The 17,030-nt window shown below is 43.1% G+C and overlaps 1 protein-coding gene across 2 annotated transcripts in view; it reads left to right on the top strand.

Annotated features, from left to right (window-relative positions):
• CC2D2A (coiled-coil and C2 domain containing 2A) overlaps positions 1 to 17,030 on the top strand; it is a 54,776-nt gene that overhangs the window by 27,928 nt on the left and 9,818 nt on the right. The window contains exons 17-28 of one of the 2 annotated variants that reach the window (XM_081207580.1): positions 162 to 300; positions 668 to 871; positions 1,582 to 1,674; positions 4,024 to 4,115; positions 5,446 to 5,613; positions 8,722 to 8,827; positions 9,667 to 9,776; positions 11,906 to 12,002; positions 13,548 to 13,649; positions 13,826 to 14,002; positions 15,538 to 15,558; positions 16,513 to 16,716. In XM_081207580.1, the coding sequence (XP_081063706.1) occupies positions 162 to 300; positions 668 to 871; positions 1,582 to 1,674; positions 4,024 to 4,115; positions 5,446 to 5,613; positions 8,722 to 8,827; positions 9,667 to 9,776; positions 11,906 to 12,002; positions 13,548 to 13,649; positions 13,826 to 14,002; positions 15,538 to 15,558; positions 16,513 to 16,716 (1,513 nt within the window). The remainder of the gene's footprint in view (positions 1 to 161; positions 301 to 667; positions 872 to 1,581; positions 1,675 to 4,023; positions 4,116 to 5,445; positions 5,614 to 8,721; positions 8,828 to 9,666; positions 9,777 to 11,905; positions 12,003 to 13,547; positions 13,650 to 13,825; positions 14,003 to 15,537; positions 15,559 to 16,512; positions 16,717 to 17,030) is intronic. The other variant, XM_081207581.1, reaches the window with a different exon arrangement.

Here is a 17,030-nt window from a genome sequence, read left to right on the forward strand (position 1 = left end):
CTGCCCCTTCCCTTGCTTTAAAACAGGTCCGGACGGATTTTCAATGCATTCCTATGGGAAACCGTGCTTCGCAAGACGAAAAACTCGCAAGAAGAAAAAACTTGCAGAACGAATTAATTTCGTCTTGCGAGGCACCACTGTACTAAATGTTGTCATTTCAGTGCTTTAAAGAATATTGATGCCATTGCATCAATCGGCACATCGGGGTTGACTGACATGAAGAAACTTGCCAAGTGGGTAGCAGAGGCAAAGCTCGATCCAAACGACCCAAGCAATGCTGCTCTGATGCAACTCATAAAGGTATGAATGGCTCCGTGAAACATGGTGCTGAAACCTTGGATTTGCAATCCCAGCTCTCTCTGCCTCCGGAGTTTCATAGAGAATTTCCTGCCCAGTGCTGAGAGAGCTATGCCGTATTTCCACATATGGTTGAATAGTCACAGATTGCCAGGTTGGGTTCTTGGTCTGCAACTAATTTTTGCAGAGGGGGTGGGCCAGAATGTTGCTCCCCTATGTCCTCAATATCTCTCTTCCATCTGGGTTGGCAAGGAGGTAGAAGCTGGGCCGCATCCAGGAGGAACCGTGTGCTGATTCCCAGTGCAGGGGGTGGGTTAGAAGCCACCTAAATTTGCAACACCTTTCCATAAACTTAACATTTATTGTTTAGGTTGCTACAAGCGGCGATGCTTCCGTTCCTGATTTCTTCAGGCTGGAGCAGCTGCAGCAAGAATTTAATTTTGTTTCTGATGAGGAGTTTGACAGATCTAAAAGATTCCGGCTTCTCCAGCTCAGAAATAGCGAAGTGGTTGAGTTTCGAAGTTATAAGTGCGTCCCATTGTTGGAAAGAGAAATCAGCGAAAGAATCTTCCAGGTCAGACGTCACCTAAAATGGTTGGGATTAAGTTCATCAACTTTTGGATGAAGTATCCTTCTGTTAAATAGATTCACTACTGCAGTGTGTAAAAAACCCAGTGAACCTCATTTTAGAGTGTTCAGAGCAGTTCTTCCCAAACTTTGTTAAGACCACTTCCCCACTGGTTCCATAAACTCATTCCCAATGTCCCCTTACCCTGTCCTATAAAAAGCAGCATTTAGTATAGCAGTTTGCACAACCCAGTAAGGAAGATAACAGCACAGTAAAATTCAAAACAGTTAACAATTAATTGCACATTTATCAATTGCACATTTTCAAAATCCAGTCAAAATGATTACATTAAATTAGATTAATTCCACTGGGGGCAGGACCACCCACGTTGGGAGCCACTGGTTTGCAGGGTGGTGGTAGTATAAATACATTTGGAGCAGAAAAGTCCAGGACTACATTTTTTTAAAAAAAAAAATCTGACTATTTACTTGGATCGCTAAAATTCTAGTTTCTTACTCATCTTTATCACTTGACCCCCCATTTCATTAGTTTGCATGCATTTCTTGGAGGGTGTTTAGGGCTCCCTGCCCCTCCCAAAAAAGTGGGATTTTCTGTTTATACCTCAGGGTCCCTTTTAAATCCCTTTGAAGCCTGACAGCACCAGAAGTGATGTAGAAGATTTAAAGAGCTCGTGGTTGTTGGCATTTTCGTTTTAGGAGTACGAGAAAAGATTGCGTGAGAGGGATGTCGTTGATACTAAAGACCATCTGGATGCGCACAGAGCATTAGTTGCAAAGTACCTCCAAAAGGTAGGAGGCCAAATAGAGTCTTTCTTTTTATTATGCACAATTGTTTATTTTGGCAAGAACTGTGCTGGAGTGTGCGTATTGAAGTCTTCAGCGGCCACCCTCTGTGGCTTCTGCACTCGGGTTCCTTCGATGCAAAGGGCCAAATTAGATGTTAATCAGGAGACATGTGAATACCTTGAAGGCACTTGCATACGCTCCCTCAGCTGTGACATCTCCAGTTTGGTTCAGCAAGTTCCTTTTGGGTATCCTGACATTGTGAAACATTGCAAAGCTGCCAATCCAAAAGGATGAATTAAGAGAGAACACCTGCACGTCCAATGAGCTGTATAAATCAAATGCTGAATACAGAGACAGTTATTAGTTTCACAGTTATTAGTTTCTGCTTTGTGGTCTTGTTCCTTCAAATACAATACAATGGTACCTTGGGTTAAGTACTTAATTCGTTCCGGAGGTCTGCACTTAACCTGAAACTGTTCTTAACCTGAAGCACCACTTTAGCTAATGGGGCCTCCTGCTGCTGCTGCGCCACCGCTGCACGATTTCTGTTCTCATCCTGAAGCAAAGTTCTTAATCCGAGGTACTATTTCTGGGTTAGCGGAGTCTGTAACCTGAAGCGTAAATAACCCGAGGTACCACTGTAATCTCCCAATGGTATGTGTTTTTAGTTCTTTGGGGTGTTTTTCCCCATGAAAATGTTTACTGGGGGCTGTAGTCAGGAGCAGAAGTGATAGCCAAGGCCTTCAAAGCAGGTTAATTTCTTCCACCTGAATGGCTAATCTTATCTGGCTGTTGCTGATTATGCTTGGGGGGGGGGGGGCTGTTAGGCTGCTCCTGTTCAGTTATCTTGTTTGTAGGCACATACAGTTTGTAGGCACATCCATCTATCATGGATGCTTTACAGTGGTACCTCGGGTTACATACGCTTCAGGTTACATACGCTTCAGGTTACAGACTCTGCTAATCCAGAAATAGTGCTTCAGGTTAAGAACTTTGCTTCAGGATGAGAACAGAAATCGTGATCCAGTGGCGCAGTGGGAGGCCCCATTCGCTAAAGTGGTGCTTCGGGTTAAGAACAGTTTCAGGTTAAGAACGGACCTCCAGAACAAATTAAGTACTTAACCCGAGGTACCACAGTACTCTGTTTTTAAAAACGATTGTTTACTGTCCTGCGTGTCCTGTGGGTTGTTAGGCAGCCTAAGAGTATTTATATAGATAAATAAACTCCCTAATTGGGTGTTTTCAAACAGTCCTTAGGTTGGGTGGGGAGCAATCTTATGGGAAGATCTGCCAGGTTGAGTGGTTTAGGACGCATTGTATCTCCAGCTCAGCCCAGCTTAGCTGGCGTTTAGTCCTCAGCCCGGTCTTCTACCTCAGTGTAACTTGCTCATCCTGGCTGAGCTATGGCCAGTATAAGTCCCCCAAAGGGGGCATTCCGGGGATGTGGTGGTGGTGGGACCAACGAGATGACACCTAGGCTGGATCCTAAGCCTCTTCAGCTTGGTCATACGACCTGGCAACCTAGCATAAGATACTATTTTGAAGACCAATTTCCCCATCTTTCATTGCTTAGGCAGAGCAGGCTCAGTACTGAGCAGAGCTTGCCTCTAGTGTAACGTTAAAGATAAAGGACCCCTGACAGTTAAGTCCAGTCGCGGACGACTCTGGGGTTGTGGCGCTCATCTCTCTTTACTGGCCGAGGGAGCCGACGTTTGTACGCGAACAGTTTTTCCGGGTCATGTGGCCAGCATGACTAAGCCGCTTCTGGGAAAACCAGAACAGTGCACGGTAACTCCATTTACCTTCCCGCCGGAGCGGTACCTATTTATCTACTTGCCCTTTGACGTGCTTTTGAACATCTAGGTTGGTAGGAGCTCACCCCGTCGTGGGGATTTGAACTGCCAACCTTCCTATCAGCAAGCCCTAGGCTCTGTGGTTTAGACCACATCGCCACCCGCGTCCCTTCACCATCTTAAATTACACCAGCCTGCCTTACGCTCGCTTCTTGTGCATAGGAATCCATCCTTTGTCATGGCCAATGGCTAGTACAATAAAGTTATTTGATTTGGATTGGATTGCATCCTTGGTTTCAACTTAGCCTAACGATTGCTGAGGAAAAGTAGTGAATAAAATGCATAAAAGTGTGTTTACAAAGTGAAATAGGTGACACTACACAGCCCACTAAGAAGGAGCTCTTAGCATATGCTTTGAGTTTGTGAAATAATTGGTTATGTAAGTACAGGCTGTAATCTTTGACCTGCCTTGTTGAGAAGTAAATGAAGATCCCTAGAATTCTACTCCAATGTCTTTTAAGTGATTTCAGATTCAAAGTAAGTTTTCTTTTCTTTTCAGGTTAGGGAATCAGTCATTAACCGATTTCTGATTGCAAGGCATCATTTTCTCCTTTCCGATCTGGTCAATGAAGATGAGATCCCTACTCTTGGGTAAGGAAGAAAATGGAAAGTTAGATCAGAACCATAATAATGTTCAAGTCAAACACATTTCTGTTTTATTAAGTTCTTGATTTGTATTTTTCCCAAGCTCTCTTTTCACCTGCAATTCCTTTTTGTCGTTTTAAAGTGGAAGATTTCTGCAAGGTGTCACAAACATCTCTGCAAGCAAATGATATCTGACTTTTACACAAATGTGTATGCTTTTGAAATAACATAGGGGCCAAATTCAGCCCTGAAGGCTTCTCTGCCTGGCCCTCAGGACTGCCCTCATCCCACACCCCTCCCTGCCCCCTGGCTCAGATGTGGCCTTGAACTGTGAGAATGCCCTCCTGCTTGCAGGAACCTGTGAGCTTTCCTTTGCGGGGCTGGAATGTCACCTGCTTACAAAGCTACAATAATTGTGCCAGCCACTTTTTTTCAGCCACCACTAGCATGCAGCCAGTGCTCTGTGACTTTGGCCTAGGCTTGAGTTGTGCTTAAGAATCTCAGGGCAAGAAAAGGGAGTGGGGAGTTTCATGTGTTTTGCAGTGTTTCAGGAATGACCTGAGCCAGACTTTGGCTGAAATACAGTGTTTTAGAGCATTATGCCACTGCCTTGAGCTAGTGAGGAGCTTACTAAGACTTGCATAGTTTTATTTATACGTTCAACTGGTCATCCATGCATGCTTAGGTAATTATCATTCCATACATGCAGATGTGACAGAAAACACCTGTCAGGCTGTATTTCATGCTACAGAAAAAGGCAACATTAGGCACACATTCCCCTGCCCCCTTCCCCCAAGTGGCTTGTAAGGAGAGCAGCTGAGATTTCACACACACACTTTCATCAACATGGGAATTTGACTGTGATTCTTATTTGTTATTTCTGGGAAGTTTTCAGATAACTCGTCTGTTGTATGCATGCATTTGTTTTTGCTTGGGATTCTCTAGAGTTTGTAACATACAAATCCACATAACTGTGTTTTATTCTTGGTTTTTCTTTTTGTCCTGCTTTGCCTTCTGTTAAGTTCTGATGGCCCAGGGTATGTCATTATGCATCTGTTAATTTCTGCTTCTCTGTTGGTGGTTGCTTTTGCTATGATACATGCATCCAAACAGGCATGTTTTGTAGAGTACTATCATTGCTTATATGCCATATGTATCATACGGTGTAAGCTCTTATTTATACCTTCCCATATATATTTCCTGTCTGTTTTTCCTTTACTTTTTATGTCAAAAAACATTGATAATTACCTTTTTAATACAAAGTATTTTATCATTTATTATAATAACAGAAAAAGTTACATGTGCAAATCTATTTAACTCTGCTTTTTATAATTAGCATTTTGGGACTCAGCCTGTTTAAATTGGCGGAGACAAAAAGACCCTTAAAACCAAGACGAAAAGAGAGGAAAAAAGTAACTGTGCAAAATCTCTCCGACGGTGACATAAAACTCTTGGTGAACATCATTAGAGCTTATGAGATTCCCATTAGAAAGCCTGTTGGGAGGTATGGAACTTTCTTTCCATTTTTCTTCACACACAAATTGTCTTTCCTGAGAAACATGTATGGGTTTTTTCTTTGCTGTCTTTAGAAGGCTGATCAAGGTCTTCATTTTCTGAGGATCCTTTGAGTAGATCACTTAGTCGATTGATTTTGCTGCTGGTTTTTTTTTGCACTGATTTATTTGTTTATTTTAAGTGTTTTCAGCACTATCTTTTGTATACTGTTTTGATGTTTTTATCGAAAAGGTAAAAAAAAAATATCCATCTCTATTTTAATGTAAATAAAGTACAAATCCCTTGGGGCTTCTATCTCTAAACTCTAACCCACACCAACCTCATAACATGTGAAGATAAAAATGGAACAGTTTCTTGTACTCTGAGCTTCTTGGTAGGGTCCAAACAATTCTGACCCCCTCCAAAAAAATAAATAAATCCAAGTCATTTTGTTTCTGGCTATTTGCTCAAACTGGCTCTCCTTCATCCAAAAATGCAGTAGCCCTAGGACTGCAGAAGCAAAGGGAAGGCACACATTGGCATCTGCCACTAGCCAAAGCACCAAGGGGCACTAGGAGACTGCAGCCCCTGCCTGCTAGGAAGAGTCAGTGTGCAGCAGCTCTGAAAAAGGCAAATGACACACTAGGGTGGTCAGTAGGACAAGGATTGAAAAGAAAACTGATGACATAACACCACTATACAAACCAATGGTGCAGTCACACCTGAAATCATGTTGTCAGAGCTGCCCGAGGTCCCAGCTCACAAAGGACCAACGCCAGTACGTTCTTATATACAAAAGTCTTTATTGAAGTTCAGTTTCAATTACACAGCCGTAGCGCGCAGCTCTACGTCTGAAACTCTAGACTGCTGAAGCTCCGTCTGAATCTCCTCCCCCAGACACCAGTTTAAGACTCTAGCCTTGCTCCACCTCTTCCTTTGCTCTTTCCTCCTCTGGGTCCGCCTGTCAGCTGGGGTCTCGCCCTTCCTAGACTCTTCTGATGCTGAGTCCCCTGAGTCTTCTCCCTGCCTCCGGCGGGCTTTAGGACCTGGTTCCCAATCCGGGCTTTCTGCTGTCCCACGCGCCTGTACATTCGAACTTGGCGCGCGCGCCCAGCCGGCAACCTTCCTCCTGACCGTTACACTGCTCCCGTCACTGCTTCCCCCTTCGGGGAGGCTAGCTGGACCTGACCTCCCCTCCGTTCCCCCACTCTCCGATAGAGGCGTGGTCAGCCCTGACTCCTCTCCTCTCCCTGCTGGAGGAGACGCTGGCCCTGACACATGAGACTCTTCCCCCCCCCCCACTACGCTCTGGTGGGGAAGCTGGTCCTGATTTCCAGCTGCTGCTTTGGGAGTCCCCGCTGGCCCCTTGTTTCTGGTGTGTCCCCCCTGGGACCCCCCTTGCCCTGACCATCGGCGCCTCCTTCTGGGAATCTTCTGATTCGCTGGAGAAGCTCATGGAATCTCTCGGGTCACTGCCATATTCCCCTACGCTGCCCTCAGATTCTTCCCCTTCGCTCTCCATTTCCTCTCTCCCCTGTGCCTCTGTTCCTGAGCCCCTGACACATGTGTACCCTTCTGGTCAACTCATCTCGAAAAGATATTGTGGATGCATCAGTATCATATTGGAGCATAGCATCCAGCCTATTTTGGACTGAATACACCTTAAATTCCATGTTTTCTAAAATTAGTTCCTTTCACAGAGTGTATATTTTGGGTGCATGAATCGCAGGTTCTTTTCCTGGCAGAGAGTTGAGTGTGCTACACCTTTCTCAGTCCCCCGTTTCCATATGCTCTGTGCTCACTTACCCACTCTGAAAAATGGAGATGGGCATGGAAGAGCCTTGATCTGGATTATGGCTATTCCTTCAAATAAGATCAAGAACCTTAGTCTTTAGTGCTGCAAAGTCTCATTTATGAGAGGTGCATTTGCAACAAACTAGCTCCCATTGCTCGGTCCCTGCTCCTGCCAACCTAGCAGTTCAAAAGCACGTCAAAGTGCAAGTAGATAAATAGGTACCGCTCCGGCGGGAAGGTCAACGGCATTTCCGTGCGCTGCTCTGGTTCACCAGAAGCGGTTTAGTCATGCTGGCCACATGACCCGGAAGCTGTACACCAGCTCCCTCAGCCAATAAAGTGAGATGAGCGCCGCAACCCCCAGAGCCGGCCAAGACTGGACCTAATGGTCAGGGGTCCCTTTACCTTTACCTTTTATATAAACAGTGTAACTAAATAAAATTAAATAAAAGCAGAGCATGATCACTTAGCCTGGAATAACTGGCATGATGGATCCAGATAAGATAATGATTAGGACAGATGTTCCTTTTACTCAGGGTCCCCTTGGCACACACTGTGGAGCTCTCAGTACATTGTTGAGTCTCCATGTCTAATGGCCTTTTCACAGTCCACGCTTTGGCTTTCGACTTCTATCCACACTGACATCCTTTGTCCAGAACTGGCAGATCCAGACCATTGGCAACCAGGGTCTTTTCCTCTTAAGGAGCGGCAGATGGAGTACCTGTCTCTTAGAGCTGGTGGGGAATGCTCATCCTTTGGTTTCTGTGGCTTCCATCCTGATTTTAGTGTGGTTGCACCATAAGGTGAGATTTGTGATCTGCCCATTTTGGTTAAAGGGTCTACTCATGCTTCTGAAACACTCTTGACAACTCCTGTATTGCTTACCTTGGCAATGTTATTATAGGAAGAGCATAATTCAATAGCATACATTTCCTTATATTGTTTGAATAGTAAGAAAAAGTGAAGACATCAAAAGCTATATAACATGCTAATTTTAATACTTACATATTATTGTTAGCAAGCCTAACAATACATTTACCGTATTATATTTATATAAAACTGTATTACAACTTCAGGCAGCCTCATTTTGATTGGAATTATATTACATCTGTAAGTAATGTTTTTAAAAAATCCCAGGGAAAAACATTGCAGCAGAAAAACATCTGCCCTGCAAATGTAGTGAATTCACTACAAAGGTAGTGAATTTTATATATATATATAATTTTTTTGCAGAATTATATTTTATTCAGTTTTCAGTGTACCTGTATTTTTTCATGGTCTTCTTGGAAAGTCACTGTGATTTAAAAAATTTCTTCCTCTCTAGCAAGCTTCAGCAGCCATCTAAATCATCATGGTCCTTCAATGAGATGTTTGCTGCTTCTGCCCCCCCACAGAGCCCAACCCACAGCGTCGACTGGGCCTTTAATCAGGTAACACCAAGCACCAGCCAGACGCAAGTTTGGAAACTGCTCTTTCAGATCTGACTATCAGTATAGAAAAACCCCCAAAACATTTATTTTAGAAATATATTTCATGAGTTTGCAGCTAATTTTTTTAAAAAACCATAGAAAAATGGGGTTTGTTGTCTCCTGTTTCCTTACAACTCCTCAAGGTAATTCAGTTTGGTTCCATATCTTCTTATACTAATCTGAAAGTAATGGAATATTTATCCTTTTCTGGAAAGCATAATTCATACACTTTAGCAATAATCAGATGATTGGTAACCAATCCCAAGTCTATCTTTTAAGACAGCGTAATAAAATTATGGTGAGGTCCTTAGGGTTGGTGGGTCAAATTATTTCCAGTTTTTGAAAGTTTTCCATATGTTTGTTCTTAAGCACATTCTTTCCCATTTCCATTATAGCCTTTCTTGACTGGCACTTTTTTCTAGAGCCATGGTCACTATTGTGTCCGATTTAGTTTTGTTATGCAGGCAATTACAATATATAACTTGATAAAACAACTATTTATCAATAATTGTTCATTGTACCTCTGTAGCAATGTAATTATTATTATTATTATTATTATTATTATTATTATTATTATTATTATTATTATTATTATTTATTTATACCCCGCCCATCTGGCTGAGTTTCCCCAGCCACTCTGGGCGGCTCCCAATCAATAAAAATAATTTAAAAGGCCCCTTGAGAGTAAAAGGTGCGTCGTGGCTTACATGTTGGAAAGTTAATATTTGCCATTAAATAATTTGCAAGCATCCTTCTGCACATTTTGGAAAAACGTGAGTGCTTTGTCTGTTTCATTGTAGGTCTTAGTCCGGCCTTTTGTAGAAGTTTCTTTTCAGCGAACGGTTTGCCGAACAACCACTGCTGAAGGACCCAACCCAAACTGGAATGAGGAGCTTGAACTTCCATTTAGGTGTGAATGCATCTTCTGAAATGTTTAATTCTCTGCCTCATGATATGACAAATGATAGCCTAGCGTGAATGTTTAAGTACTCCCCGCTCTCTCCATATAACCTATATAGCTAGCTTTTGACTTCTGAATTCAGGAACACTGTTGAGGCGGCAGGATAAGGCCTCAAGCCTTTTTCTGATATTGGTGTCACCAGTGTATGGTGGTGCTAGAGTCCAGCTTTCTCGCTGCCACCACCATGAGGTCTCTGTTTGCACTTGCTTTGCTTTCTCTTATTAAAACAGATGGCTTCCATTGGCTTGTCAGAGAGAAAGAAAAGATGTGTAGTTGAGATGGGCAGTCAATAGAATTGCCCCTTCCCCAGGCTCTGCTAATCCCAGTTTCAAGAGAAATGCGGGGGGTTTGCTCTACTCCATCTCATAAGCATTTCCGATAGCAATTCCATGAACTGCTTTCCATAGAAGTTAGTGAGATGCGCTGATGTACCTGAAGGAAGAGGTCTGGCAAATGGAGTTTGCGCACCACTGCTCCTTCTTGGTCTGCAACCTAGCACTGATTATCAATGTGCTCGATATTTGAGCAACATGAAACATTCCTTGATATGTACTGAGTTGAATAGGATCCAAAATGCAGCAGTCTGATTGGTCCTAGAACAATAGGATCCAGAATGCAGCAGTCTGATTGGTCCGCAGGAGCCACCCAATCCAACTCCAGATGGAAGTGAATCTGCAGCCTGATTGGCCTACAGGAGAATCCCGGAATTAGCCCATCATGTGGGGCCCATTGCGTAAATAATGTATATAAAGCAGACATTTCGGGGGAACTTCCATTCCTAACTACTGTGAGCTGAATAAAGAGCATGAAATCCACACTCGACTCCCAAGTATATTTCACTCCTGAACACAGGAATACTTTTTCACTGGCTAAGTTAAATGCTTTTTTGCCATCAGCATTAATGAAAAGTTAATCAGGCTACCTGAGCACCTGACAGATTGTCCTTATTAAAGCAGCTTGGTGTAAACGTTAGTTCAGGTTATTCTCGGCTGCAATTTTTGGCAGGGCATAAGAACCTGTTTCATCTCAGCTTGGGAAGATTCACTTGGAGTTTAATTTTATGTCTCAATTTTAATGACAGATTCCAACCAAGATCTCAGAAAGATTATTTCTATAGCCATGAAAATCAGGTCACCTTTGTTAAAGGGAAGATGAGTTCTGAGTAGATTATCTGTATTTTTAACTAGTTGGATTTTGTTATACTTTTGTTTGAAAAGCCACTTTTTGTTTGCGTTTATACCGTATTTATCGCTCTATAGGACGCACTTTTTCCCCTCCAAAAATTAAGGGGAAATGTGTGTGCGTCCTATAGAGCAAATGCAGGCTCCTTGGCTTCAGCGAAAGCAATGCGAAGCCTCCAAAGCGCAGAGGGAGCGTTGCTTTCGCTGAAGCCTGGAGCGTGCCCTCGCGCTGCGCTCCAAAGGCTTCGGGGTTAGCTGCGCAAAGCCTCCGCAGGGCAGCGGGATGCCTTCATCCCGCTGCCCTCCGGAGGCTTTGCGGGCTGTCCCAGAAGCCTCTGCAGGGCACAGGGAGGCTTCGCACGAAGCTAGAACAGCTAGAGGGAACGCTGCACAGCGCTCCCTCTAGCTATTCTGGCTTTTGGGTGGCCCCGCGAAGCTTCCGCAGGGCACAGGGATGAAGGCTCCCTGTGCCCTGCGGAGGCTTCTCGCAAAGCTAGACCAGCTATCCCGGCGGCTATCCCAGAAGCCAGAACAGCAAGAGGCTATCCCAGAAGCCAAATCCCTCTTGCTGTTCTGGCTTCTGGGATTCAGAATTTTTTCCCCCTTGTTTCCTCCCCCCCAAACTAGGTGCGTCCTATCATGTGGTGCGTCCTATAGAGCGAAAAATGTGATATATATTTTCCTTTCTTGGTTCTGGTTGCCTTGATACTCATACACTCTATCTGATGTTTATGGTCTATATACCAAATAAATAAACTGAACTGAAGGAAAGAGGTGGGGGGAGAGCAGGGAGGAGTGAGAGGGAAGATGCACATAAACTGGAACTATATCTGTATGATTGCAAATTGTACAGAGTTTTTATTTCAGACATTTTTCTCATTTTTTATAATGTTGCAGAGCCCCAAATGGTGACTACAGCACCTCCAGCTTGCAGTCAGTGAAGGATGATATCTTCATTAACATTTTTGATGAAGTATTGTATGATGTCCTAGAGGTAAAAAAAACAAAATCTCAAGAGTTATGTTGACTGTGTATGCATAATAAGGAGGTCAAGGTATAAAGAGCCTGACATGTTTGCCCGAATGGAGTCCAGTGATGAAAAGCCTCTGGAATCCGCCCAGGATTCATCAGCTGGCTCCTTGTGGCCAGCCCGTATCAGCTTTTGTGGGCTGAATTGTCAAGCACTGGTCTCTGGCAGAGAAGGGGCAAGAGATCAGGGCTGAGCCAAAAGAGAGAACGCAGCGTCTGTCATGCAGAAGCCAACAAATGTTGGGCGGTCTTGGTAGCCAAGCATTAGTTTCTCAATCTGGTTCAGTCACACTGTGGCAGTGCGACACAATTTGCATGCGCTTCTCACTGCAGACAGTATATGATGAAGTGACACTTGCGTTATGCAGGCTGATGGACCACTGCTTTTGACAAATCCCACGCCCACCCTTAGACCCAGATACATAGGTTTCAGTATAAACTCAAATATTTTCTGGCGCAAACCTAAAGGTGCCTATTTTAGTTTTCTATAAGACATTTTGCTATTAAAAAATGAAGGCAGGCAGCTTGCAAAGGAGCAGGCCTTTGCTGCCTTAACGACAAGGTTTCTTTTGTGTGTGGCGTGATTATTATCCAGAGCAAACTTACCTGGAAGGATTGCTCAGTGATTCTGACTTCTGAACGCCTAAGTTCAGTGTCTAAACCACGCTGGGCTTCTGCAAACGTTGCAACGTTTTAGCTTTTAGTTATAAATGCAAAGGATCTTACAAAGAGGTGTTACCGTTTAAATGGCTAGTGTGAAGTACAAAGAAATGCTCTGCTCTTGTCTGGTCTCTCGTATGTGTGTGGTTTGGTGCTATAAGGGTAGGAATATTTTCTACCCAAGAACGCTTTTGCATCATGATGCAGTGCAGTTTGTGGAAGTCTTCTGTTTCAGGGAACACAACGAGGAGCCAGAACACTGCTTAAAGCAGCTTCAGTAAAACCCAGAGCCACCTCATATTTTAACATTGCACAACCCCTGCAAAAGTTTTTATAATTCATCCCACCCAGCCAAACTATCCTCTTCACTCTAATGGGGAGAATAATGCAATAATGGCGAGTAAAGGTAAAAGGACCCCTGACCGTTAAAGTCCAGTCATGGACGACTCTGGGGTTGCACGCTCATCTCGCTTTATTGGCCAAGGGAGCCGGTGTACAACTTCCGGGTCATGTGGCCAGCATGACTAAGCTGCTTCTGGCGAACCAGAGCAGCGCACGGAAACACTGTTTACCTTCCCGCCGGAGTGGTACCTATTCATCTACTTGCACTTTGACGTGCTTTCGAACTGCTAGGTTGGCAGGAGCAGGCACCGAGCAACGGGAGCTCACCCCATTGCGGGGATTCAAACCACCAACCTTCCGATCGGCAAGCCCAAGGCTCTGTGGTTTTACCCAAAGCGCCACCTGCGTCTCTAATAATGCAAAGTAGCTGTGTTGAAAAAGGAGAGGCATGGGAAGTAGTCACTTCATATCTGGAAGAATTTGTCAAGAGTTTTGTGACTTTTCTTAGGATGATCGTGAAAGAGAATCCGGCGGAGTTCATACGCGTGTCGAGAAGCACTGGCTCGGTTCTGTTCGGATTCCATTTACAACCGTATATTTTCAAGCAAGGGTAAGTAAACATGAACAGGCAGAGGAGCATTAACCTTTTTCGAGCCTTAAGCAGTGAACAAAAAAAATCAAAATAAGTCATCCTTTTTATTATTAATAAAATAATATTTTTGCCATTCATGGCTGCTTATGCTCAACTGCATATTGTTACATGGCGTTCTTGTTTTTTGTTTGTAGATAGATGGTACATTTAAGGTAGATATTCCTCCAGTTCTTCTTGGATACAGTAAGGGAAAAAATCTTGGACTTGAAAGAACCTATGATTCCATTCGAAATCTGAGTGAAGGATCATATCTATCACTGTTTATTACTATTGAACCTCAGCTCATTCCTGGAGAATCAGTTCGCGAAAAGGTAAATCTCTTCGCGTTTTACTTCTAGGCATGTTTTTAAAATCTACAGCATAGTTCACTTACCCCTTAACTGCTGAGCTTGACCAAAGATAGTGGAGCCAATAGTCATATAAATGACCTGTGAGTTCCTGCTGGAGTGACTTATTTTCTGAGCCAGTGTGTATACACTTATTTTAATAGACTGTAAGCATGTGTAAGGGCAAGTGGCAGTAAAAAAGTAGGAAATACATCACTTTTAGAACTAGACTGAGTGGAAACCTGATTAGCAATACAGTGGTACCTCAGGTTACATATGCTTCAGGTTACATACACTTCAGGTTACAGACTCCGCTAACCCAGAAATAATGCTTCAGGTTAAGAACTTTGCTTCAGGATGAGAACAGAAATCGTGCTCTAGCGGCATGACAGCAGCAGAAGGCCCCATTAGCTAAAGTGGTGCTTCAGGTTAAGAACAGTTTCAGGTTAAGAACAGACCTCCGGAACGCATTAAGTACTTAACCCAAGGTACTACTGTAAATAAGGTGATTTGATTGACCAAATGCATTAATTAACTGTGGCAGTGCTATTGTTTGAAATAAGTAATTGCAATTGTCACAATTCTGGCGCTGCTGTTCCTTAAGGCTCTCAGGTGTGCTGTAAGGCGGGACATGGTGGATTCCTACTTCCTCTCTTTACAGAGGTCCTAGAGAGAGTAGCTGACTGCAGGAAATTGAACAAGCCAAGCATAGGAGATGAGCTCAGCTTAGCTCTCCTCTCGACATCTATGGCAGTTTGTTAGCATGCATGCATAAATGCTTACATATATATGTGGCCCTTTACAAAGTAATGTAAGCAACAAAAGAAGCTCTTTAGATTTCACTGACCTCATTTGTTCTCTTTCAGAAACAATGTTAGCTAGTTTCCTTCAAGACAGAATCCAGACTCTTAAGAGTTAGAAAGGAAAGGATGTACCATAGATCCTGGAGTTGCAGCAAAAAGCTATACTACCAACCTTTTTAAAATTAGTAGCTAGAACCAAAATTTCAGTCTGTTGGAAGACAGTCACTATCAAAATGCTAGCTAGACAGTGCTATTAAACATAGTAAGTAACTCAGAGTGAACAAGTCAGGTAAGAAATTTCACAGATCAGCTATTTATTGTGCCTTAAGTTGATAAAATGAGAATAGAATGTATTTTGCAGGGGGCGGTGGGTGTTAACTTCTTATTTGCATCAGTTCTTTTAATGTGATTATTCTCTTTTTAAATCTTCTATCTGATAGAACCTCATAGTTTCCTGAAATTTCCAGAAGGTCTCTTCCCTCTAGTTTATGCAAGCACAATCCATGCTATGTGTCATAGCATGGAGACCATGCAGAATACCTAAACCTCCCCCCACCCCTATTATTACTTCTAAGCTTTCCACTAATACAAAACAATTGGATGTGTGCCTGTATTTTCTCAGCTGCTTAACTTTGATAGTCTTTCATGTTGCATTTTTTTTTTTACATTGTTCACACCTTTATCTCTTTTCTTGCTTACCTTCCTGAATCTTTGTAGATGAATGAAATGCTTAAGAAGGTACAAAATGTTCATACTTCTTATTTTACAGTGGTGGTGATCTGTTAGAATTGTTTCATGTGTCCATGGCCTAACAATTTTTGTTAGTGTAGTATTTTGTCTATAAGGTGCGAATTAATATAGGGCAAATTCCTATGTGCTTAATTGTTGTACTAAAAAATGATGGGTGGTAGTTTTATTCACAGTAAACCCACTGAAATTAATTGACATGACTAAGTTAGGTCCATTCATTTCAATGGGTTTACTCTGAGCAACAGTTGTTGCCAAATAATCTGTAAGAAACTGTTTTTAAACCAAAGGTGCAAACATTTCTGCAAAGTTTAGAGCCAGCTAGAAGAAAGATGGGAGTGATGAAATTCTGAGTGCTCCCCCCCCCCATGGGCCACCATGTTACAGTGAAAGTCAGTCATAGAAAGGTCTCTGGACAATTCATGCTTTGTGCATCCCATAGATTCATTTTTTGCTGTTTGGAAAATTTGAAAAGTGTAAATTTATTTTAATGGGAATCTAGAAAAGCATCAGTACCTTTTTAGATGTCTGGCCAGATAAATATTATATTATGATAGTTAAATATACATTTCCTTCCTTTTTCTGTACAAAGATGTATGGAATATGCCCATTCTTTATCTAGAATTACAGCACCCACTCCCTATCAGCTGTTCTACCAGTTTATTGCTGACCACCTAACACCAGAACAAATTAGATATTACAGTGTTTTCATTGTGACTGGTAATACTGTACTTCCTGGTATAATATGGAATTCTGAGAGACATGAAAGTTGCACGCAAAAACATTGAAGGCTCCATCTAGACAACATATCAAAATCACAGTGTGTTATCATCTTCTTGTACTTGAATGGAGGGCATAGTTGTCCTATTCATGAAGCGGGGATGTGGTGGTGGGAGGGAGAATTCATAAGCAAAATCACATGCACTTAACTTGTTTCCTCCCAAGTTTGACACCCAGGAAGATGAACAACTTCTCCAAGCAGCTGAGAGGTACCAAGCTGACTGCGCGCTCAAGTTTCCAGGTCGCCAGTGCCTGACGACTGTAATTGACATCAATGGGAAAACAGTCTTCATTACTCGATACATCAAACCTCTGAACCCACCAGATGAGCTCCTACGGGTTCATGCTGACAATCCCCAAGAAACGTCAGTAAGTGTTTCTCATGCGATAGAGGAATATGTTTTCAGTGATGGGTCAGAAAACAGGCTAGGAATCCTCACACAATCCAATAAGTGTGTGTACTGTATACTGTATTTTTCGCCCTATAGGACGCACCGGCTCATAGGACGCACTTATTTGGGGGGGAATAAAGGGGGGATTATTTCCCCCCCCCCCGAGCCCCAAAGAGCAAAGAAGCCATGACTGCGAGCGGGATGGATCCTGCTGGCTGTCCTGGCTTCGTTTTTAGCCTCGGGGCTGGGGGTCCGGGAGCGAAGGCGAGGTTGCGCAACTTCGCCATTGCT

Source organism: Podarcis bocagei (genome assembly GCF_964188305.1).
Source record: "Podarcis bocagei genome assembly, chromosome: 9".
Classification (NCBI taxonomy): domain Eukaryota; kingdom Metazoa; phylum Chordata; class Lepidosauria; order Squamata; family Lacertidae; genus Podarcis; species Podarcis bocagei.